This window comes from Nakaseomyces glabratus, chromosome L (genome assembly GCF_010111755.1).
Source record: "Nakaseomyces glabratus chromosome L, complete sequence".
NCBI classification, from domain to species: Eukaryota; Fungi; Ascomycota; class Saccharomycetes; order Saccharomycetales; family Saccharomycetaceae; genus Nakaseomyces; species Nakaseomyces glabratus.
This window is the reverse complement of record NC_088962.1, coordinates 1,361,045-1,384,009: the sequence shown is the minus strand read 5'-3', so window position 1 is coordinate 1,384,009 and position 22,965 is coordinate 1,361,045. Positions and strand designations below refer to the sequence as shown.

The 22,965-nt window shown below is 40.8% G+C and overlaps 14 protein-coding genes across 14 annotated transcripts; 8 read left to right on the top strand and 6 right to left on the bottom strand.

Annotated features, from left to right (window-relative positions):
- Positions 1-144: 144 nt before the first annotated feature.
- DIG1 (Dig1p) lies at positions 145-942 on the bottom strand (the record flags this gene model as incomplete). The annotated part of the gene is made up of 1 exon (XM_449324.1): positions 145-942. The coding sequence occupies one exon, from the start codon at positions 940-942 to the stop codon at positions 145-147; it is 798 nt and encodes a 265-aa protein (XP_449324.1).
- A 501-nt stretch (positions 943-1,443) lies between these two features.
- CAM1 (translation elongation factor EF1B gamma) lies at positions 1,444-2,670 on the top strand (the record flags this gene model as incomplete). Its single annotated transcript, XM_449323.1, has 1 exon — positions 1,444-2,670. One exon carries the CDS (start codon positions 1,444-1,446, stop codon positions 2,668-2,670), a length of 1,227 nt encoding a protein of 408 aa, XP_449323.1.
- Positions 2,671-3,144: 474 nt separating this feature from the next.
- On the top strand, positions 3,145-3,444 carry SGF11 (SAGA histone acetyltransferase complex subunit SGF11; the record flags this gene model as incomplete). The annotated part of the gene is made up of 1 exon (XM_449322.1): positions 3,145-3,444. One exon carries the CDS (start codon positions 3,145-3,147, stop codon positions 3,442-3,444), a length of 300 nt encoding a protein of 99 aa, XP_449322.1.
- A 416-nt stretch (positions 3,445-3,860) lies between these two features.
- On the bottom strand, positions 3,861-4,154 carry ELC1 (elongin C; the record flags this gene model as incomplete). Its single annotated transcript, XM_449321.1, has 1 exon — positions 3,861-4,154. One exon carries the CDS (start codon positions 4,152-4,154, stop codon positions 3,861-3,863), a length of 294 nt encoding a protein of 97 aa, XP_449321.1.
- Positions 4,155-4,420: 266 nt separating this feature from the next.
- VPS16 (tethering complex subunit VPS16) lies at positions 4,421-6,841 on the top strand (the record flags this gene model as incomplete). Its single annotated transcript, XM_449320.1, has 1 exon — positions 4,421-6,841. One exon carries the CDS (start codon positions 4,421-4,423, stop codon positions 6,839-6,841), a length of 2,421 nt encoding a protein of 806 aa, XP_449320.1.
- Positions 6,842-7,245: 404 nt separating this feature from the next.
- NOP4 (mRNA-binding ribosome biosynthesis protein NOP4) lies at positions 7,246-9,294 on the top strand (the record flags this gene model as incomplete). Its single annotated transcript, XM_449319.1, has 1 exon — positions 7,246-9,294. One exon carries the CDS (start codon positions 7,246-7,248, stop codon positions 9,292-9,294), a length of 2,049 nt encoding a protein of 682 aa, XP_449319.1.
- A 144-nt stretch (positions 9,295-9,438) lies between these two features.
- On the bottom strand, positions 9,439-11,142 carry SSN3 (cyclin-dependent serine/threonine protein kinase SSN3; the record flags this gene model as incomplete). The annotated part of the gene is made up of 1 exon (XM_449318.1): positions 9,439-11,142. The coding sequence occupies one exon, from the start codon at positions 11,140-11,142 to the stop codon at positions 9,439-9,441; it is 1,704 nt and encodes a 567-aa protein (XP_449318.1).
- A 698-nt stretch (positions 11,143-11,840) lies between these two features.
- Positions 11,841-12,452, bottom strand: MRX11 (Mrx11p; the record flags this gene model as incomplete). The annotated part of the gene is made up of 1 exon (XM_449317.1): positions 11,841-12,452. One exon carries the CDS (start codon positions 12,450-12,452, stop codon positions 11,841-11,843), a length of 612 nt encoding a protein of 203 aa, XP_449317.1.
- Positions 12,453-12,771: 319 nt separating this feature from the next.
- ISM1 (isoleucine--tRNA ligase ISM1) lies at positions 12,772-15,723 on the bottom strand (the record flags this gene model as incomplete). The annotated part of the gene is made up of 1 exon (XM_449316.2): positions 12,772-15,723. One exon carries the CDS (start codon positions 15,721-15,723, stop codon positions 12,772-12,774), a length of 2,952 nt encoding a protein of 983 aa, XP_449316.2.
- A 456-nt stretch (positions 15,724-16,179) lies between these two features.
- On the top strand, positions 16,180-17,064 carry GVI51_L12529 (uncharacterized protein; the record flags this gene model as incomplete). The annotated part of the gene is made up of 1 exon (XM_449315.1): positions 16,180-17,064. The coding sequence occupies one exon, from the start codon at positions 16,180-16,182 to the stop codon at positions 17,062-17,064; it is 885 nt and encodes a 294-aa protein (XP_449315.1).
- A 317-nt stretch (positions 17,065-17,381) lies between these two features.
- MET31 (Met31p) lies at positions 17,382-18,053 on the top strand (the record flags this gene model as incomplete). The annotated part of the gene is made up of 1 exon (XM_449314.1): positions 17,382-18,053. The coding sequence occupies one exon, from the start codon at positions 17,382-17,384 to the stop codon at positions 18,051-18,053; it is 672 nt and encodes a 223-aa protein (XP_449314.1).
- A 474-nt stretch (positions 18,054-18,527) lies between these two features.
- Positions 18,528-18,998, bottom strand: EGD1 (Egd1p; the record flags this gene model as incomplete). The annotated part of the gene is made up of 1 exon (XM_449313.1): positions 18,528-18,998. One exon carries the CDS (start codon positions 18,996-18,998, stop codon positions 18,528-18,530), a length of 471 nt encoding a protein of 156 aa, XP_449313.1.
- A 2,607-nt stretch (positions 18,999-21,605) lies between these two features.
- GVI51_L12463 (uncharacterized protein) lies at positions 21,606-21,956 on the top strand (the record flags this gene model as incomplete). The annotated part of the gene is made up of 1 exon (XM_449312.1): positions 21,606-21,956. One exon carries the CDS (start codon positions 21,606-21,608, stop codon positions 21,954-21,956), a length of 351 nt encoding a protein of 116 aa, XP_449312.1.
- Positions 21,957-22,173: 217 nt separating this feature from the next.
- Positions 22,174-22,458, top strand: GVI51_L12441 (uncharacterized protein; the record flags this gene model as incomplete). The annotated part of the gene is made up of 1 exon (XM_449311.1): positions 22,174-22,458. One exon carries the CDS (start codon positions 22,174-22,176, stop codon positions 22,456-22,458), a length of 285 nt encoding a protein of 94 aa, XP_449311.1.
- Positions 22,459-22,965: the final 507 nt, after the last annotated feature.

Here is a 22,965-nt window from a genome sequence, read left to right as displayed (position 1 = left end):
AAGCACCTCATCATCGTCTCTGTATTGTCTAGTGCGTTTTGGCTGATCTACCGTCCGTATACTTTTAAGATTATGTAGATTATGTTTATTATGTTTATTATGTTGTGGAGGAGGGTGTGAGTGCGGGAAATGCAATATATATGTCTATTTGGTAGGTCTCTCGGACCATATCTTGTTGCAGATGCTGAGGAACAGCTTCCTGTCGGTGTCTGCGGTGCGGGAAGGGAACTGGAATTCGTAGCTGTGGTTGTTGATGGTAATGGCTCCTTGAACATCCTTTGTGAAGGCTCCCTGGACATCCCTCGTGATGTTAGGCGTGGGGATCGCGCCGTCCTCGATCGCCAGGTGCGAGTGGTCGTCGTCCTCTTCGCACTTCTTGTCACCGTCGCAGTTGGCCTCTACACACGTCTTCTCACCTTCTTCCTGGTCCGCCTTATACTCGATATCCTGGTTGGTCTCCTGACTGGTGATGTGATGGTTCTCGAGTGTCCCCTGACCCCCAGTACAGGTATCATCTCCAGCTCCACTTGGGATTTCAGGCCCAGCTTCTGCTTCACCTTCTGCTTCTGATACTGCTACTGCTTCTGCTTCTGCTTCACCATCAACCTTGTCCTCGTCTCTTTCCTCGATGCTGTGATCATCTTCGCAGTCGTCTTGCGAGTCTTCCTCCGCGACAGTGACTCCCTCCGCGACGCCATGCGTGATGGGACTCATTATATCGACGATCTTGTTCTTGCCTCGATGCTCCACCTGGTAAGGCTGCGGCAAGAAGTACATCGGCGTGGGCACATACTGCGGGACAAACAGCGGGATCCTGCGCACCGTCGGCCCCACATACCTCACCACAACGTTGCGCTTTCGCTTGAACTCCAACGGAGGCGGTCTCTTCCGCTTCAATGACTCGTCCACTCGTTCTCGTTTCACTTTCACTTTCACCGGCATCTAGTCCTATTCTGATATTATCGCTCACATGAAATCGCAAGCCAGGTTTCTGCAACCCTCCCCACTAACCTCGGCAACAGCACAGATATATATAGTCCCCGGCCTGCCATTTGTCCGCAACCAAAGACTCCTTGATAAGCTTTACCTGAAGCAGAACCACGAGTTGAGGTCCATCTCCCAAAAAAAAATGATCCCAAAACTTTAAAGTTTCGTCCTGAGACAACGGATATAACCAGAATGGAGCATTGCCATCAGCAACCAGTGGACAGAGGGACAAAACGGAGGTCGTGTCCCTCCATTGTTTCCCAACTTGCCATTTTATATCCCAGGATCATCGCATCGCATCGCATCGCATCGCATCGCATCGCAGTAATTTTTCACTTTTCGCTCCGGATAAGAAGTCCTTGAAGAACTCGATTTTGAAAAGTTTTCATTGTATTTCAGGACTTTCTGGAATGCAAACGATAAAGGTGAAAGCAACAACTCAATTGTCTGTAAACAATGTCTCAAGGTGCTCTGTATGCTAATGCCCGTGTCAGAACCATGGTCCCAAGGGCCTTGATTCGCCACTTGAAGCTTGACATCGATATTCTGGACCCTGCCCAGGAAGAGGAGAGGTTTGCCCGTGACTTCCCATGGAAGAAGGTTCCTGCCTTCGCCGGCAAGAACTTTAAGTTGACCGAGGCCATGGCCATCAACTACTACTTGATCAACTTGTCCTCTGACGAGAAGTTCAAGCAGCAAATGTTGGGTGCCACTTTGGAGGAGCAAGCCCAAGTCATCAGATGGGAGTCCCTAGCCAACAGTGACTTGATCATGCAGATGGCCGAGGCTTTCTTCCCATTGATCGGTAACGTCCCATACAACAAGCGTGTTGTCGATGCTGCTTTGGTCAAGGTCGAGCAAATTGTCTCCTTGTTCGAGGAGAGATTGACCCACTACACTTTCTTGGCCTCCGAGAACTTGTCTCTAGCTGACTTGGTTTGCTGCGCTATCTTCACCAGAGGTTTCGACTACTTGTTCGGTAAGCAATGGAGAGCTGAGCACCCAGCCATCGTCAGATGGTTCAACCACGTCAGAAGCACTGACATCATGAAGGAAGAGTACAAGGACTTCAAGTTCATCGACAAGCAAGTCGAACCACCAAAGACTGAGTCCAAGAAGCCTAAGAAGGCTGAGAAGAAGGCTGATAAGCCAGCTGAAAAGCCAGCTGCTGAAGCTCCACAACAGGAAAAGAAGCCAAAGCATCCATTGGAAGCTCTTGGTAGATCCACTTTTGTTCTAGATGAATGGAAGAGAAAGTACTCTAACGAAGACACCAGACCAGTCGCTTTGCCATGGTTCTGGGAACACTACAACCCAGAGGAATACTCCTTGTGGAAGGTCGGTTACAAGTACAACGACGAGTTAACCATGACTTTCATGTCCAACAACTTGGTCGGTGGTTTCTTCAACAGATTGTCCGCTTCCACTAAGTACATGTTTGGTTGTTTAGTTGTCTATGGTGAAAACAACAACAACGGTATCGTTGGTGCCGTTATGGTCAGAGGTCAAGACCACGTCCCAGCCTTCGACGTCGCCCCAGACTGGGAATCCTACGAATACACCAAGTTGGACCCAACTAAGGAAGAAGACAAGGAATTCGTCAACAACATGTGGGCTTGGGACAAGCCAGTTGTTGTCAACGGTGAATCTAAGGAGATCGCTGATGGTAAGGTCTTGAAATAAGCTGCATGTCCTTAGTGTCAGACTCTTTTTTTCTAGACATCTCCTGGGCTGATATAAACCCAACTTCCATCTTGATATAGTATAGAAATAGGAATCTTGAGTTGCATCCTTAAGTACTACATAAAAAAATGATATAATTGTCTTTGTTTTCAACTAGGTTGGACAGATATTCAGTCTCAAAAACCACTAGAATCGCATTCTTGCGTATTCATCCAGGTTTTAGTCTCGAGCTCATCGCATTTTGGCAAAAAAAGTGCAAAAAATCAGTGATTCAGTTGGTATTGATCTGCTTGTTGTTCATGCAGTAGTAATATAAAATCAGAATCATATTATTATATTTATTGGTTGCTAAATTATCTGTGAACCACTGCACCTCTTTAAGCTTAATTTTGTGAGCATCATTAATTTTGCAAGCATCCTCCAGTGAAAATATTATACATACCTAGCGACTTTAGCGACTCAATTACTGGCATGATGACTGAGCAACACGAGACTATACAGTCCGTTACTGATGGGATATACAATAACCTGGTTACATCTATGATACATAGCATAGTGAGTAAAGAGACCGCTAGGGAAAAGCTGCTGCGAAGCCGGTACGGTTCTTATAAGCAGTACCACTATGATCCCAACAGCCAGTTGGATATACATGGTAATCCAAAGCAGCAGGACAGCTCACAGTATTTCTATTGTGAGAACTGTGGACGTGAAGTCTCTGGTAACAGATTTGCAGCACATCTGCAGAGGTGCTTGACCAGAGGAAGCAGACGCTGAAATAATGTCACAGACCCCCCAGAAATGATATTATCCAAACTATAAAAGTTATAGATTATTATGTGTTAATACTAGTAATTGTTGGTTTGGAACTGTGTGTCAGAATTAGTCATGGAAAGTTCTGGCCCTTATGTCTTCCACCATGTCGGCTATATATTAACCCCCAAACGGGTGTAGCCCATCATAATGAGTTAGCTGATCATATCGAACTCATTTAGGATTATTCTTTTGGGAAGTATAGGGCTTGTGTCTTGTATTGAGAACTCTGCCAAAGGTTATAATTCCCCATGCAGCTGTTTGCATACATGTTTGATAGGACTCAAAACTCGTAAAGATATTAATTAGTATAAAGTCTATGTAAAAAGGCCAATGTGCCCTCTATATTGATACTTTAGAGCACAATGAAATGCATTTCGTTATATACCTAGGTAATCTGCTGCCAGCAACAATTCCAGGGACATCTCCGTAGGGACATCGAATTCAGGTACATCCTCCTTCTGTGGGTCCGCATCCTGGTATTTCAGCTTATACTCCAGGTACTCAATGACTTTCTGCACCACATCCGAACTCATCTCGGGAAGATCAATGTGACCATCTTTCTCCTTGAATGGGCCTTCCAGCATCGACTTCAGCGTCGGCGATACCAACGCCGCTTCCCTTCCAATACTGAACTCTCCTCCATCCTTCGATACTAGCACAACTGCAGTCATTTTAGCCCATATAATATTGAATATCGCTCGTTGTATTCTGACTCTCCCAGTAGAACTGCTCGACTGGACTGCTTATAAGTAATTTCAAGCTCATCGCCTGTTGTCACTTTCTTGGAATTTAAAGGCTTGCGAAGCTAATGTATTGGGAGGAATAAAAGCAATAGAGAAACAGGTCTTACAAGGGAATTGAGATATCAATCCATAATAAGAATTGGCAGTGATCTCTACAGGGCTTATAGGAACTATAATTTTTAAGGATTGCAAGTATGGCGAGCCCCAGTCTGCATTGGGAGAAGTTGGGCGATAAGTTTTGGCGGAGCAAGGAGGTATGCCAGCTGAACTGGTTCGGGGGTAATAACAGCAGTGGGGATGATACATTGGAAATGAGCTGCTCAGCAACATGTTTGTCTCTTTTTGCTATCGAGGTTGATAATTCCGTACACGTATTTGACAGAACAGGGCATTTCATTACCAAGACGGCAATAGATCAGAAGTTTGGGAAGCTAGTAAAGCTCGCCTTTACTGAAGATGAAGACCTGGTTCTTGTTTATACAAATGGTGTTGAGATTTTAAAGGACTGGAATGTATCTGATAAGATTTCGGTTCCTTTAGTGGTTGATGTTGATGACACAATATGGGATTACAAGTCTGGTGTGCTTATCCTTCGAAACTCAAAAGATATTTACCAATTAATTGATAATAAGCTGGTCTTATTGCATAAGAACACTGAAAACTATGAGATACTTGTAAAAGATGGTTGGGATTGTAAGAATGGGGATGTGGTTATCTTGGATTTGGATTCCGTTTGGAGGTTTGATCTTAGGAGCCATCACTTCAAGAAAATTATAGCAGGATGTCATTATCACAGATTATATTTGTCATATAACGGCCAATTATGTCTATATAATGGGAAAGGAGACAGGCTTGATTTTTATTCCTTGAAAGGAGATGATCTCAATAGGAATATCACTCTACAGAAGGCGCCTCGGGATATTAAGTGGGACTTCGAAGGAAATCTTTCAGTACTATATGAAGACGAACTTTTCTTATATAACAGTCAATCACAATATGTCAGTTTCTGGTACCCCTATGGAATAGTACTATTAGAAATATTTTTGGATGGAATCTTGGTTGTGACCACTAACCAGCTCAGCTTCGTTACTCAGGTGAAGGAGAGTACCTCTAGTATATTTAAGATTGGTTCAGTGACTGCTGGTGCTTTACTCCTTGATGCTTTCAAAGAGCTGGAAACAAACTTACCTAAGGCTATCGAAAACCTGAGAAGTATAGATTTATCAACAGCAGTGGTGGATTGTCTAACAGCATCCTTGGAAGAATCGGATGTTAAAGTACAAAAGCAACTTCTCGGAGCTGCATCATTTGGAAAGGAATCGCTCCCCTACAAGTCATTTGACTCTAGTTTCTTCGTTAGTATTTGCAATAAATTGAAGATCTTAAACTTTCTAAACTCGATTGACTTCTTCATAACCAATGATGAGTACGACTATTATAAGATTGAAGGTATTCTGGATATGTTGTTGAAAATGGGTAAATACTATGAGTCTATCAAACTCTTAGAGCTAGCTAATAGACCTGATTTAAAACCTAAGGTATTTGTCCAGTGGTGCATCGTGAAAATAAGAGTATCATCAGATTTGGAAGATATTAAAATACTGGATATTATTAACAAACAACTAAGTGTCCTGAATACCAAGAACAATGTCCCAATGGCAACAATTGCCGGGTATTCCTATTCGGAAGGTAGGTTTAAGTTGGCGCGGGAGTTGTGCAAAATGGAGAAATTAACACCTACCAAAGTGGCAATGTTAATGAAATTAGAAGATTACAACATTGCAGTACAGGAATGTCTTCATGAAGGTTCTTGTGCGTTAACAATCTCACTATTGCTTGAATTAAAAGATAAGTTGCCAGCATCTCAATTTACTAAACTTTTGATTTTAGAGATGAGAGATACTCAGTTATTTCCTTACTATGAGCAAGACAACTATGAATTTCTGTATGACTATTTCAGACAAATTGATGAGTATAAGGATTTGGCGCATGTTTTAAGGCGATCAGTTAATAAAAATCTTTCTCTGCAGTCGATACAACCTCAGATCCTTGAACTTTATAACACAATACCACACAAAACAGAACATCTGAAACAAGATATATCATTGATACAACGTGAAGTGAAAAGAAATCAATATATGACTGAGATTAACAATAAATTGGGGACTAACTTTGAGAGAGAACCCTTGAATGACGTCTTAGCCAAGTTGATAGAATTAAAACAAGACCGTGTTGCTAAAGATCTTGTGAAAAAATTTGATATCCCTGAAAGAAATTTCCACATCACAACATTAAAGGTTCTAGTGAAACAGAAGAGGTTCGAGGAGTTATCCTCCTTTATGACAGGGATAAGACCTGCAATCAGTTACCAGTACATATTCGACTATATCAAAAAGCGTGGGCACAAATTAGAGGCATCAGAATATATCTCACACCTTCATGTGTCGTATTCCGACAAGATGGCCCTATATTTGGAATGTAAGAACTACAGAGCTGCGGTTGAACTTGCTGGTCGAGAAAAGGATGTAATGGGACTCAAAGACGTATACGCAAAGATCCCCGCCAACGAGCCCCAGGTTAAGGCGCTGGCTAATCAAATACTAGCAACCTTATAATGATGGCACGGTAATTATAGTCACACAATCTATGAATTGCAAAATGCATGTTATATTGCTTGTCTTCACTATTAGCTTTTAGAATATCTCTCTTATTGTACGGGCTGATCAACTTAGTATACCTTCTGCGAGTGTTTCTGTGCGAGTGAAAAAAAATTAAGTTGCGATGAGCTTTAAAATTTTTCTTGCAGGAAAAATGTTAGCAGGAAAAGCAATAGCTCATCGCAAGAGTTACAGTATGGTTGTGTTGGGTATATCTTAAAGATATAGCCAAACTTCCTCTTATATATTGGTAGCTCAGAGCAAAGTTTTCGAATCTGATTCTCTATTTCCAAAAGTAGCTATCATACAATCGGTCAGACCAACAGTTGGGAAACCGAAGGAGCTAAGATTAAAATATTAGTATGAGCGATAGAGTACAAGAAGCGAATGTTGGCGAGTCCGCTGTTGACAATGGTCTTGACATGAAGACATTATTTGTGAGATCAATCCCTGAGAGTGTGACAGATGAGCAACTTGCTGATTTCTTTTCAAATTTTGCTCCAATCAGACACGCAGTGGTTGTTAAGGATGTTAACAAGAAATCAAGAGGTTTTGGTTTTGTTAGTTTTGCAGTTGAGGATGATACAAAGATAGCTTTGAAAGAGGCTAGAAAGACTAAGTTGGATGGTGCTCAATTGAAGGTTGATATTGCTAGGAGAAGAGACCGTTCAGGTAAAAATGAGGACAAGTCTGCACAAAAGGAAATCGACAGGAACAGCAGTAAGAGAAGCTATGGGGATGAAAATACTGAAGGTGGAGAAGAGGATGAGTCATCATTATTGAAGGGTAAGCCTAAGTTGATTATCAGAAACATGCCATGGAGCTGTAGAGACCCAACCAAATTAAAGAAGATCTTTGGAAAATATGGTGTTGTAGTTGATGCTAGTATTCCAAGAAAAAGAGATGGTAAACTATGCGGGTTTGCATTTGTAACAATGAATAAAATCAGCAACTGTAAGAAGGCCCTCGAAGACACAAAGAATCTAACCATTGATGGAAGAAAAGTGGCTGTTGATTTTGCTGTTCAGAAGAACAAATGGGAAGAATACAAGACTAAATATGAAAAAGAAGATGACGAAGCAAAGGATGACGGAAGTGATTCCAGCTCCGATAAAGAAGATAAAATATCAGTTTCCGATAGTGAAGGCGATGAGGATGGCGAAGATGTAGAGGAAGAAGAAGAGGTAGAAGAGGAAAAGCCAAGAAAACAAAAGAATAGAAGAGAGGACTTTTCTGTTTTTGTTAGAAATGTTCCTTATGATGCTACAGAGGAGTCATTGTTTGATCATTTCAGTAAGTTTGGTCCTGTTAAATACGCTTTACCTGTCATTGACAAGAACACCGGCCTCGCTAAAGGTACTGCGTTTGTTGCTTTCAAAGATGAGAAGACATACAAGTACTGTGTTGACAATTCGCCACAAACAGGTGCTACTTCTTTGTTAATTGGTGATGATGTATTACCGGAATACGTTTATGAGGGCCGTGTTTTGGCAGTAACGCCAACACTTGAACGTGAGCATGCTGACAGGATTGCTGAAAAGAATGCTGAAAAGAGAAAGGAAGCGTTGGGTAAGGGTACTGGTGAAAAGGACAAGAGAAATCTCTACTTGTTGAATGAGGGTAGAATTGCAGAAGGTTCTCAATTAGCATCCTTGTTACCTGCAAAAGACATGGAAATTAGAGAGAAGTCATATAAGCAAAGAGTCGAACAAATTAAAAAGAACCCATCATTATTCTTGTCTATGACCAGACTTGCTATCAGAAATTTGCCAAGAGCTATGACAGATAAGACTTTGAAGGCACTAGCAAGAAAAGCTGTAGTAGAGTTTGCCAAAGAGGTTCAAAACGGTGTAAGGCATCCTTTGAGTAAAGAAGAAATTGTACGTTCTACAAAAGAGAAATATAAATTCATGAACCCAGAAGAAATCGAGCAGCAAAAGAAGAAGGACAAGAAGCATGGTGTTGTCAAGCAAGCTAAAATAATTATGGAAGTTAAAGGTTCCACTGTTGGAAGAAGTAGGGGTTATGGTTTTGTTGAATATAAAGATCACAAGCATGCTCTTATGGGCCTGAGATGGTTGAATGCTCATATGGTTACCACTGAAGAAATATTGGAAGGTATGACAGAGGAGGAACAAAAATCAATTCAAGGTGACATTTCTAAGGGTAGGCATCTGTGTGTCGAATTTGCATTAGAAAACGCTGGTGTTGTCAACAGAAGAAGACATCATGAAAAGCAAAGTCGTGAAATTTCCCGTAAGAGAAAGAGAGATGAATTTGACACCGAAACCAAAGCTAAGGAAGAAAAAGATAAGCAAGAGTCCGAGAAGACTGGTAAAAGTGGTTTGTCCGATGCGGTTAAAAAAGCTATCGGTATGAAACGTAAGAAGAGAAGAATGGGGAAAAAATAAATTCATTCATAATAGATTAATCTATGCATGTATAATATATATAATTAATGACTAGTCGTTACAATGCAATTGAGCATTCTCTGCGCATTTAGTACCATTATACCTTTACTCGATTCTGGCAATTGATGAAAACGCGCCGCTCTATCATTTCCTCTTTTTCTTCATTGGTTCCATGTTTCTTGATGATTGAGAGGAGGAATTACCAGAAACAGCTGCAGCTGCTGCAGCTGCTGCTGCAAGTATTCTTTTATTTACACCTAAACCACCAAGAGTGGCAGTACTATTATTCATTGTCGGTTGTACAACCTTTGCTGGAACCTTCGGTTTATGTAAACCTAAGTTCAAAATATCATTATCATTAGTGTGAATCCTTCTGGCTGGGTATTTGTAGTTCAGACCTTCAAAGACATTTTCACAAACTGGCATGTCACCATGAGTAAAATAGCTATGGTCAAGAGCGTTTATGGCATCTATTCTTTCAATAGGGTTATAGTTCAGTAGGTGATATAACAAACTCAGAGCGTGTTTATCCCGACCGCCAGCAGAGTGGAACCAGCCTGGTAAATTGTCTCTATACTTAGGAAACTTGGAAAGTTGCTCGTATTCAGGGTACTTTTGTAAATGAGGCCATGATTTTGGGGTTGGGGTTCCAAGAATTTTTAAAATACGCTGTAGTTGGTTGGCTTGGAATGGAACGGTCTTTTTAGAATCCATCTTGGCTTCCTCACCCTTGAATATCGGTTGTAAACCTATTAATTCTGCAAATATACAACCAACAGCCCACAGATCTATAGCAGGGGTGTAATGTCTTGCTCCTAATAAAAGTTCTGGGGCTCTATACCAAATTGTAACGACCACCTTATCACCAGTATACATTGTTTGTAACATATTGGAGAATTTTCTCGCTAGACCTAAATCACCAATTTTGACAACACCATCCATAGTAACCATAATGTTTGCGGGTTTCAAGTCTCTATGAAGTACCCAGTTTTGATGTAAATATGATACTCCATCAAGGATCTGCCACATAATTGATCGTATCATTCTAGGAGGGATCATTCTTTTTTCTGGATGTGAGTGAAAGTGAATGATTTGTAACAGGTCATGTTCCGCAAATTCATATACCATATAGATGCTTTTCTTTTGTAAAAAAATCTCAACTAATTTTGTTAAGTGGTTATTGTCTAGTTCTCGACACAATGCCATTTCTCTACAAGCACTTTGAGAGATACCTGTGTAATGTAATTGCTCTATACCATCCTTTTCTGTCTTAAACTTCTTAATAGCATAATACATTGTAGTTTCAGCTTTCCTTCTATTATCTGTATTTTCACTATTTCGTTTGTCTCCTGATATTATAGTGCTAGTTGGTACTCTGGGGTTATTAGGGTTATTGCGTGTAGATAATTCTGGATTTGTGTTACCTCCAGCACTGATATTATTACTATTTGGACCGTGTGCGCCCATCATATCTCCATATGTGCCAGCATTTTGAAGACTACTAGTATTCGAGAATTCAGTGGTTGGTTTGGTATCCTGAGCTAAAGAATCAGACCCCGTACTAGAACTGCTCTTAGATGATTGCCTGCTCTTAGCCTTGTAGACTTTACCATATGTACCTGCTGCTATATATCCGATGATTTCATATTTGTCCAACACTGACACCCGCGCATTGTCCTTTCTGGTTCTGTAAGGCGCTATTGTAAAGACATCATTGTTTGCCATGAGCATGGGAGTTTTTCCATGGCTAGTGCTTGCCCCAACCATGTTGCTCTTATTGAGACCCTGTTGCAAAGAAGACATGTAACCACTTTGATTCTGCCACAGGTCCCTTCCGGAGTTCTGCATATTCCTAGGACTCTCAACCTAATAATCTCAGCACTAAGATTTTTTGTCTCTCTCTCTCTCAAAGTATGATATTACCGTTTTCCAAATGTTATAGTATAATTACCATTTAATGCTGGGTACAGCGCTGTTGTATTATCTTCCCAAATTAACCAGTTATTATTAGAACAGATAGACTTGCACGCAGAGGTTCTCTGTTTTAGAAGTCCTGAAAACAAATAAAATATCAGTAGTAGTCGCACTCCAATGTTGCTCAACTGGTTGTTGCTAGCTTGTAGTCCAGTAACGGCTCATAAAAGATGTTAAAGTCGTTCATCCCAACTATGCTTTATGACTTTAAGTGATGCCCAACTTGCTGATTCGCTGCATGCGGGAAGGTCGAAGCGAGTTGGGGACTGTAAGAGATAGGTCACGTGATAAATAATTACTATACAATATTACAAATATCATCATATTGAACACGTTGCTCATTGAAGCTGAACTATATATATTGTGCAATGTGTTGTATTGTCCTGGTATATATTCTATGTTATGTGGATCAGTTTGTGGTGGTGCGCAATATCGACAGAATCAGCGTTTTTGTTTGATATTCATTCTGTTGAGATATGTTATAAAGTAATAATTGACCTGGTTACACTCTGAATGGTCGGCTATCATTAGTCTATAAATTTGAGTAAGTCGTTAAGGGTGTTTTTGTGCCTTCATTTGGGCTTCAAGTATTTCAGTAGTTTTCTGATGGGCGTGACTATAAAACGGCCGCAATGTGGAGCCCACCATATGCTCAATATGATCCTCAATGGATACAGTAGCTTGACAATGGTGTATGATATTGCTCCAGACAAGATTAACCGGTGCCTATCGAGGTCCTGTCCGTACTTGTCACCCACTATTTTGTCAATTGCTTTAGAACATCGCTCAAGGAGGTCAGATAGATAACCTGGGAGCTCTAGGTCGTTGTGTATATCGAGATTGTAGATAACCCACCACATCCCGAACAGCGGTACTATTGCGGTAAGTTCATGTAGTACTAGAAAGGAGGTTAGTGTCGTGATCGTACCTGTCTCAGAGACAGTATTGAAATATTGATGAAACCTCGGGTTCTTGTTCAGTCTACTCAGCAACCTTGAATTATTGATTATCTTGTGTAGCTTATCCTTGTACTTGTCAGTCTCGGCACTGAACACAGGGTTATTCTTACTGAAAGGCCTCTTGACTATACTGTTCCTGACCAAACTTCTCTGAACATATGTAAACCGAGGTAGAATGTTATCGGTGGCCTTACTCAATGGAGTGGACGTTTTAATCCAAAACATTGCGTGGTCCAAATCTTATTACTTACAAAGTTTGGAGTATAATATTGAATTGGGATAGTAGTAACCCTATGCTAATACTACAATTACATTTATACATGACGTTCGTCTCGATTTTATGTTTTTGTTGCGGATAGAAGACATCCCAAAGTCCAGGAAAAACTATAATCCAGTCAATAATTATGAACTAATGATAGCCAAGAGACTGATTGGTTGGTTAGAATGCTTTCATACAGTCATGAATTCATACATATTTACAGTATTTACATTATAATTCTTAATAGCAGCTATGGAATATTGTTCGTTTCTATGTACAGTGATTTTATTCAGATGCAATGGAATCAGCACACCTGTGACATAAACTATCAACTTCTGGGGAATTGTGCTTCCAGCATCTAGGACATTTATGCATTTCACTTTTCGTAACTTCTATAGATATGCTTGTACCGTTATCTAAAGTAATTGAGTTGGACGATGGCATATCACCAATGTTAACGTCCACCTCAGCGGTTTGCAAGACATCACATAATTCTTCATTACTGTAGCCAGTCGATTTGCTACAATTGATTATAGCTTTAGTTTGTGAGGGTTTTGTTATAGAAGGATTACCCAACGTAGCAAATTTAGATTTGTACTCCTTGACAAGTGGAAGTATCACTTGCTTGAATTCGTTTACAACCTCTGGATTAATTTCAGTTAGAGATGGCCACTTTCTAGTGACTGCTTCAGCTTCATTATCACCATTTAGCCACTGTTTGGGTAAGAAGTTCCAAGATTCCTGAACAAGAATTGGAAGAATGGGTGCCAGCATTGCTCTATAAGCATCGTAAATATGAAACAACGTAGTTTGGATTTGTCTTCTTTTTAAACTTTCTATGGAATCAGAGTACAATGAATCCTTGGAGATGTCAAAATAAAAGGAGGATAGTTCATTGTTCATATGGAATTGTAACGCCACCAGCGCCTTCGAGAAATTATGCACCTTGTATAATTCTTTAGTTTCTTCAAGAAGCTTGTTAACCGATGCCAAGACATACTTATCTACTGGTCGAAGTTCAGAAGTATTCAACAAAGAATACCTTTTCGATATTTCTAAGTTGCTGATCAAAAACCTCATCGTTAACCTACATTTCTTCAATGCTTCGGCTACATGTTTCAGAACTGTAGGTCCTACAGTTACATCAGTGGTAAAATCTGCCTGAGCAACGAAATACCTTAAACCATCAATACCTAATGCAGGCAGGTTCCTCTTCTTATCTCCCTCAATGATGGATTCAGGTGAAATGGTATTACCTATTGATTTGGACATCTTGATACCCTTTTCATCCAAAGTAAAGCCGTGAGTGATCACCTCATTGTAAGGTGCAATTTCACTCATTGAGCAGGCGACTTTCGTTAATAAGGAACTCTGAAACCAACCACGATGTTGGTCTGACCCTTCCAGATATACATTAGCTAGTGGCTGAGGAACTGTTGAAAGACCTAGTTCCTTTTGGTAAAATTCCCTTATTATATTCCAGGTTGAACCACTGTCAAACCACACATCCATAGTATCGGTACCTTTAATAAAGTCTTTAGCCATAGTTCTATAATTCTCTGGAAACCAGTCACTAATATCATCTTCAGGAGAAAACCATAAGTCACTTCCATGTTTGGATATACGAGTGATGATGTATTCTAGGAGTTCATCATTAATTAATACCTTATCTGGATTAGATTTATTGTGAAATACTGGTATTGGAACACCCCAGGATCTCTGTCTCGAAATACACCATTCATTCCTACTCTTGATAAAACTTGATAATCTATTCTCGCCACGCTTTGGATAGAATTCGACTTTCTCTAAACTTTTTATAGCCAAGTCCTTGACATCGTGTAGATCAGCGAACCACTGAGGCGTCGCTCTAATTATTACAGGTGTTTTCGCTCTCCAGTCATATGGATACGAATGAGTGTATTTGTGTGCCTTTAACAAAGCTTGCTTTTTAGATAACAGATCTAAGATTACAGTCGTTGTTTCAGAATCTAAAACCTTTCTACCTAAGCCAGTTCCACCTTCCATAAGTAATTCCTTACAATTATCCGGAAGTTCATTTAAAATATATCTACCTTCATGATCGACAGGGGAATAAATTTCGAGATCATTTTCAATGCCCAGAAAATAGTCGTCATGACCATGACCTGGGGCTGTATGCACTAACCCGGTACCAGCATTATCCGTGACATGGTCACCATGAATAAGAGGTCTGGCGACTATATCAGACACCAATGGATTGTAATAAAACAGGCCCTTTAGTAACTTTCCCTCAAATGTCTTCAAAATCTCACCTTTGTGATCTGAACCCAATTGATTTATCAGATTATTTTCCACTATGACATATGAACCATCGAGTTGTAGTAACGAATATGAAAAATTCTCATTGAAGCAAATAGCTCTATTTGAAAACAATGTCCATGGTGTACTTGTCCATATTAAACATGAGATCTGATCATTTTGAAGTTCATTTTCTAGCTTCAACTTATCTTGCAGGTGCGCACGGGAATCTGCGGTTAACGGAAACTTTACATAAGCTGCTGTAGACACATGCTTTTCATTGTATTCTAGTTCACTTTCAGCAAGTGCAGTCTTCGTCACTGTCCCCCAGTAAACTGGTTTGTTCTGTCTCTTTATCAGACCCATGTTAAACATCTTTTGGAAGACCTTGAGCTGATTCACTTCAAAGCTTTTATCCATGGTCACATATGGATCACTCCAGTCGGTCAATATACCATATTTCTTGAACTGATCCCTTTGCTTATCCAGCGATCGGAGCGCATGTTGCCTGGCCAGCTCCCTAACCTTGACGGAGTCCATCTTGTCTGCATCCCTAAGGTCCTTTAAAGCCTTCATCTCAATAGGTAAACCATGGCAATCCCATCCAGGACGATAGTAAACGGTTTTCCCCTGACTCAATTGAAACCGGTTGACGAAGTCTTTCAATATCTTGTTCAGCGCGTGGCCTAGGTGCAAATCACCGTTCGCATACGGCGGGCCATCGTGCAGCACAAAAAGCCTCTCTCGCACAGCAGCCAGCTTCTCATCCTCACCTTCTACCGCGCCCAATTCCCTCTTAAACCGCTCCAGCTGTTCAGTGTACACCCGATCAGAACACAAGGGCAACAACTCCAAACTGTTCGCCAGCACCGACCTGTTGGGAAACTTTGTCTTGCTCAAATGCAGCGTCTTCTGATATGCATGCTGCGCATATGACCTCCTCAGCGCCAAGCTCATCATTGACCTGTGTCTGTGCCTTTGCAAGCTATGAGTGAACCCAACTTGAATTTGATATAGATGACTTTTAGCTTATTCTCCTCGAGAAGTAAAGTCACTGAGAACGTCAAATGAGTAATCTTCGAATTTCAAAATTTGATGGCGAAGGCGATGAGCTTCTAGCTGACAGTTGCAATAAGAAGACTATAAGTCCATGAACTCAGAGGATCTTTCTGAGTCGTTTCTTGATCCGTGTGAGGACTGGACCGTGGAGTTTTCATATATTCTGCGCGGCTTGCGAACGGGACACTATTAAATGTGCTAGGGTTCGATAAGTTGAATTAGAAATTGGCTATAGGTTCAACCCTTCTATAATAAACAGTTATTTAGTGGCAAAAGTGCAACTTGAAGGCATATAAGCTGCTAAGGAGTAATAATTTCAACAGTATACGAAATACAAGGATAGCCGCAAAAAAATAGATGGTGAAGAGTCTGTTTGGCGAGAAATCGTTGAGAAATGGAGCGCGATCCCAGTTGGAGTTGAACAAGTTTTTAATCCACAAGTTTTTGAAAAGTGTGCTTGCGAAATACTCCTTGTTACTACAACCTTCACCGCCAGGCAACGACTTAGCCTCTCTATGTAGGATATTTGAAGGGATTTTGATCAGAGTACGTGGCAACAGGGCCCAGTTCAAGAAAGTTTGCTGCATCATTATCAAGTTTTTAGAGTGCTGTCACAACGAGTACAACTACATGCAGTTTTTGAAGCACGACTTGAAGAGGTTGCTGGTGACAGCTTTCGTGCTGAGTGTACCAAATAATGGCACAGATGAGGCGGAGAGGTCTATAATACGAGACAAGATATACACTTGCTATTCCAACGTCACTGGTTTGAAAGAGGAAGAGATCATAAACTGTTGTTCGATCACAAGACCAATTCTTATACGTCGCAGCCGTGAGCAGTACAAAGCTATCAGGTATAAGCAGATGAAAGACGCTCGGCGCGAAAGAGACCCACGAATTATACAACTCACTAATGATATGAACGAGGACACCGCCACAATGTCCGATCTGGCACTCCATAACTTCCTAGAGCCTTTCGACATCACGTCCACCTTCACATTCACCAAGAGGAACAACATCGGAACATCAGCCCCCGCCTCGCTCGGCGCCAGCATGATGCTGAACATGTCCCGCACCGATCCCACAGACCCTTGGAACGGCAGCACCGGAGCTCCACCATCTTCAGAGTACTACAATAACACAGACGGAAGTGTATCGAATGAGTACGTCCTCGGAACAGAAATCCAACGGTTCAACGAGATCACAAAGAAATTGATCCAGAGCAACTTCAACGTTCAATGACATATATCCATATATAAATTATAACCATAAATAACATGATGCCCCCCCTTTTCTCCCATAAACTTACACACTAAACACACTACACATCCAAATATATATTGACCTCTATGCGATGACTATACATATCACTTAAAACGACATACTTAAGCATCGCCCACAGTCCCAATCGAATTTTGGCAACAAAACTTTCAAAGTGTGTAACGAGCTGCAAGCGATGATTCAAGTCAAGAAGTGTATATTTGGATTGGCATTTGTAGTCCTCTCCAACCGCTGAATATAGGCTACAACATCAGCAGTGCAGAAAATTTAGGTAAATAATGTCTACGGGAGATGATCTGCTCTTTTACAAGCGAGCCACTGATGCCGTAGTTTCAACGACGCTAGGCATAACGAGTGTGGAGCCCACTATAAGAGAGCTTTTAAGGCGTATCAAACAGGAGCCAGCTTGGGGGTCGGTACAGAGATCAAATGAAGTAGAGGTAGAACAGCGCTCAGTACCGACTACGGTCAGCACAGCGAGCTTACATGTGACGCCGATGCTAAGCGATGTTTACAAGGCAAAACAAGAGGAAACCACCATGTCACCGGTGATAAGCGAAAAGAATGCAGTGAATAGCGGCGATAGTGATCGTTCTGTGAGAGTCAAGAGCGAGGGCAGTAGCACTAAAAGCCATAAAGTCGTGAAGAAAACTAGCACCAAGCCCAAAGATAAAAGCAAGAGCGAAGAAGACACTGTGTACCACTACTGCTCACAGTGCTCGCTCAAATTCAACAGATCTTCTGATCTGCGGAGACACGAGAGAGCACATTTACTGGTGCTACCTTATATATGCACACAATGTGGTAAAGGTTTTGCACGTAAAGACGCTCTCAAGCGACACTCAGGTACTATGACTTGTAAGAGAAACAGAAGAAAACTAATGGAGGCTGCTGGTCGGGAAGTTAGCGAACTCATAAATGAAGCCATAAAAACGGGCAGAAGTCTGTGATTAGTGGAAAAGAGTAAAGATACCGAGAATCCCCAGAATAGAAACCAACTATTTGGATCTTAAAGATTATTTGAAGACTGGACATTTCTAATACAACAATTAATTACATAATAAGTTCAAAATATAATAATTCTTTTGTACTATATCAAGCTTATTTGCATAGACAGAGCCATATATCCCTAATATAGTCCTTATTATGACGTACGTAACATGCTAAACGCTATGAAGAGGCAATAACATCGGGCTTATTACTCAGATGAAGGGTCTCTATACAAGAACAAAGTCAGGTAGAAATTCTAAAGAAATTCCAGATTTTATTGTGCGAAAAAAATGTTATTTCATTATAATATGTAGGTGCTTTTTCCTATCTCTCTTGTGCTCTTAATTAAATATCGAATACTAGAAGAAGGAAAAAAATTGGGTTTAGATGTGTATGTTAATTGTATTTGCAAAAATTAAGTGTCATTAAGTTATTTACTCAACTTCGGCATCAAAGCTTTGGCCTTCAACCAATTCTGGGATGGCTTCGTCCTTGGCTTCACCAGCGTTTTCGTTAGCTTGGGCCTTCTCCATTTGGGCAGCTAGTTGAGACAAAGCTTGGATAGCCTCACCACCAAGTTGGGAGATGATACCTGGGAACAATTCTTGCAAGTTCTTCTCTTGGGCCATACCGTAGAAAACGGAAGTGTTGTGTTGTGGAGCAACTTGGACACCGACCTTGTTGAAGTGCAAGACCTTACCGTCGTCCTTGAAGAAGTTAGCCTCAGCAACATTGTCAATGGTGACAGCGTGCAACTTAGCCAACTGGTTGTGCAACTTGGTGTCGTCCTTGTTACCAGCGCTACCAGAACCGGTCTTCTTGGCTTGCTTTCTTCTGGTACCACCGACCTTGTTGCCGGCAGACATCTTCTGCAACTTCGCTAGTTTCTCTTGATCAATTGGCATTATGTGTTCCTGTCTCGTTTATCCTCTGTTCTGTCCTACAAGAAACACAAACCGATTCCCAGGACGTTTCAACTCACCCAACTCTTATGTATGAAAGTGCCTTCCACCTGCATTCGTCGACACCGCAGAATCGCCATCGTCGCAATTTTTTTTTCAAAACTGGAGAACGCACATTCACGTAGTTAGTGCTACGATCCACGTGATATATACACTCATTTCCAATGATAAAACTGAATATATACATACTTGATACCGTGTACTCTCTTTGGATGCGGTATATATCAGGTACATTGTGCCCGAAATTAGAAGCAGACCTGGCGTTCTTGTGCTATTGATATTGGTATCTATGTATAGTTCAATCCATTGCTAGTTGTGTTCTAATAGAGTACTAGGCTTGGTACTAAGTCAATTGGTAATTATTAGAATGCCGTTGTTGTTATTTGGAATTCAAATGTATGGATGGCATATTTACTCTTGTTCATACTTATCTATATGGGAAGCAATTTTCCATAAACCACTTATTATTGATGTGATTACTAGCGAGCTTACTACCAATACAACTATTAGAACTTAGACAATAGCATAACTGTAATGTACGTGGGTGGAATTTCCCGAAAGTTACTGGAAACCTGCTGTACTTGATTTACAATTATCATTTCAACTAATTTTCATATCGGTCAAAGTCAAGACGCGGTCGTTGACATCTAGTAACTTGACTATACTGAATAAGGTCCAATAATAAAATAAATTCAAGTAGACCGCTTACCAAGAATCGTTAAATATGTAACCGGGTAGCATTTTGGCAGGTCGTAAAAATTTGGTTTAAGAAATGTGCTTTAAATATCACAGTCATTTATCACTAGACACTGAAGAGCCTTGATATTAAAACTCTCTCAGTCAAATCGTTACATATGTAAGAGTCCATACAGAAACACTGGACCAAGATGACACCAATGAATTATACTACTTATTCAATCAATACTCAAGCTAGCGTTGGTTAGAAACTTTATATTTAGCACGCTATAGATAAACTCATCTGCAATTTATCACTACAATATCCACATTAAATTTATCATCTTACATTTTCTGAAAGCCAGTAATTAATATTTAGTTTATCTTATCCTAGCACCAAGAATTCTAGATATTACTAGACACTGATTATCTCACATCTCAGCAACTGCACCGCTAAATACAATTACTGGAAGCCATAAAAAAAACTTGTCCTTGCTTAATAATTGTCAGGCAATATACATTAACGTAATACCAACACTCGATACCTGGATGCTTCAAGAGGATTCAGAGAGACACAGACCCAAAAGCATTACTTATCAGTAATAACTCACCAACTTCTCTGCAGAGCCATGAAAGAAACTGCGAACATGCACTAGTTACCAGGAATTCGCGAACCGGCCAAGGATGGACAATTGAGTATCCTATTATACAAGGTGGATCGCTCATTACAAGAAGTACAGGCAACTAAGAAGTGAAGCGGATGGATACAACGAAACCTCTACAACTCCAGCAGTATTGAGTATGGTATTTAGAAAAGGTGTCGGGGCTATATAAAAAACAGTGCTCTTTTGTTAGTAGCATTCTGTGGAGCCCATCACCGTCCGAAACTCTTCTCATGACATCAGACACTTACCGCGGTAGGAACACCCATCATTTCATATTTCAAACTTGTGGAGTTCATTTTTGGAGTTTCACCCGTTACATCTTGAATTTATCACCCTGAACTTCCTCTCCCAATGGCATTTCTCAAATGACCGCCCTGTAATCCTATCATAACGACCTGAGATACCCGCTGTAGAGAAGCTATAAAGTTTATGTAAATCCATTCCAGGAAGGCCGTAAATCATTCTATGTCTAAACTTTAAAGTCACAGAATATGTCGCAGCAAAAGGAATTCCAGAATTTCGGGAATTTCTCGCATTCCTTTCACACCCGTTTCACGTCATCAACAGAGAACTACCTGCACAGCGAGCGCGGGATCTCACGCTTTCCCATTGTCTCACGCTTCCCACAGATTATCTAAGACAATTGCTCCTCCCACCCTCTGCCCCCCAGCATGAGCTGCAAAGTTGTACATCCCACTTGTGGCTCCCTTACCAAACTCCTACAAGCGTTGGCAAGCAGGAATTTTGAGTTATAACTGTAACTCTCTCTGTTAGTTCTGCAATTGGCCTTGGCATGTGCTAGATGCTAAGACTTACTACCTATCAATTAGTTTAGCAATCCTCGCACAAATATTTCCGTTATATCCCTGGCTGTTTTAGTAAAACCATTTTCCTACCGATGACTACATCATCATCCAGTTGAGAATTTGCTTGCAATCCTAGATTTGATGAACTGCTTCATGACTCACACCTAGAACCTATGAGCATGTGGTAAATAGCAATGACAGAGAGTGTGCTTTCTTCACCTATTGAGAATTCACGCATTGAGACCTTCAAATTACTTTCTTGATGTAATGAAGACCAGCTCTAATGCTGTTTGGTTGTTCAACAGTTGATAATATTATTATCCTGCATTCAACTCTTGATTGACTTATCCAGCTCTTACTAACATTAAACAATCTTACTTCTTTATCTAAGAATAAACTGATAGATGCATGGCTTTCATTCGAAAGAAAGAGTGATGAGGTACAGAATTCTGATGGAAACCCAGGTTTTGGTACTGTACTGGAGCATCCCACACAAAGGTGATGCTAAATGGCTTTACAACCATTCAACGACAGCTGGCTTATCATGGATGAACAATTCTACTAATATGATATACGTCCGAACAAGGGTAGAGGCACCAGAATTAGATATCCACAACTTCGAGCGCACCAGATTACATCTACAATTGACGACAAGGCTGAAGGATATTGCGATGAGGACTTTTATATTTCCAGGGTCTAGGCTCGACAGTATCAAGATGGTGGACAATTACAATGGTTGTGACTTTCACGGCTAGGACGGGCTCTCGAGGTCTTATTGTGTTGAAACCTAACTCTGGCGTGCCTTCAAATACTGTTACCTGGGTAGGAACTCATTCACCGAGCATGTTAGTAATTGCGGCCAGTTCAGCTAGTGTGGATACACTCGAACATATACTAGAGTTTCAATGAACGTCTATGCTTCACCTTTGATAGACGCTGTTGGAGGTACAGTCGTCACCACCAGTAACTAACATGTTCTCTGATAAATGTGCGAGTGTTGGTACACTATCGAAGTTCAGAATATTCGTGATTGGGTCTTTAGATGAGGTAGGCGCCCCTTCGCACAGTGTCTGTATGTTCACAGGCAAGGACACCAAAGGACTGCGACTATGGTCTCCCAACCACTTGCAGAAATATGAACGGCAATGCTATAGACGTAACTGGTGTGCACCAGAAGTTCAACGATGCTCTTACTTTGGCATGTTCGATGGCAATGAATCTACATTTGCTCATTTTGTAGGGTTGAGTGTACTCTAGTTTGCCATTGCTAGCTCTGCCTATATTCTAAATATTTACCACCGTGTATATAATTTAATGATCAACAGTTCATAGTCTCAATTGTCTTCAGCAAAAGGCTAAGTACCATAAAACTGTATCTGTGGTGTTTATTAAGGAACACTGCTGTATTACATGGGCAATTGCATGTTGAAATTTGAGTGCGCTATCAGTCATATATGCCAAATGTGAACAAAACGTGAAAAAGATGAGTTGTGAAAGAAAAGCTTGCTATGCAGCTGTAATATAATGCAATGGTAGTAACTACACGATATGATGTATATGGCATTGCATGTGGTCTTCAGAGAGCGATTCGATATGCAATGCAGTGTGCAGGCATGTACTTGTATAGAGATGAGTTTTGCCCTGGAAAGTACTGCACAACGATGGGGAGCGAGAAGGGAGCTGGAAGACCGGGATCGATAAAAGGAAGAGCAACTGCTGAATAGCGGAGAGTAAGTTGGCTAAGAGGAAGGGAAGGTATTGAGA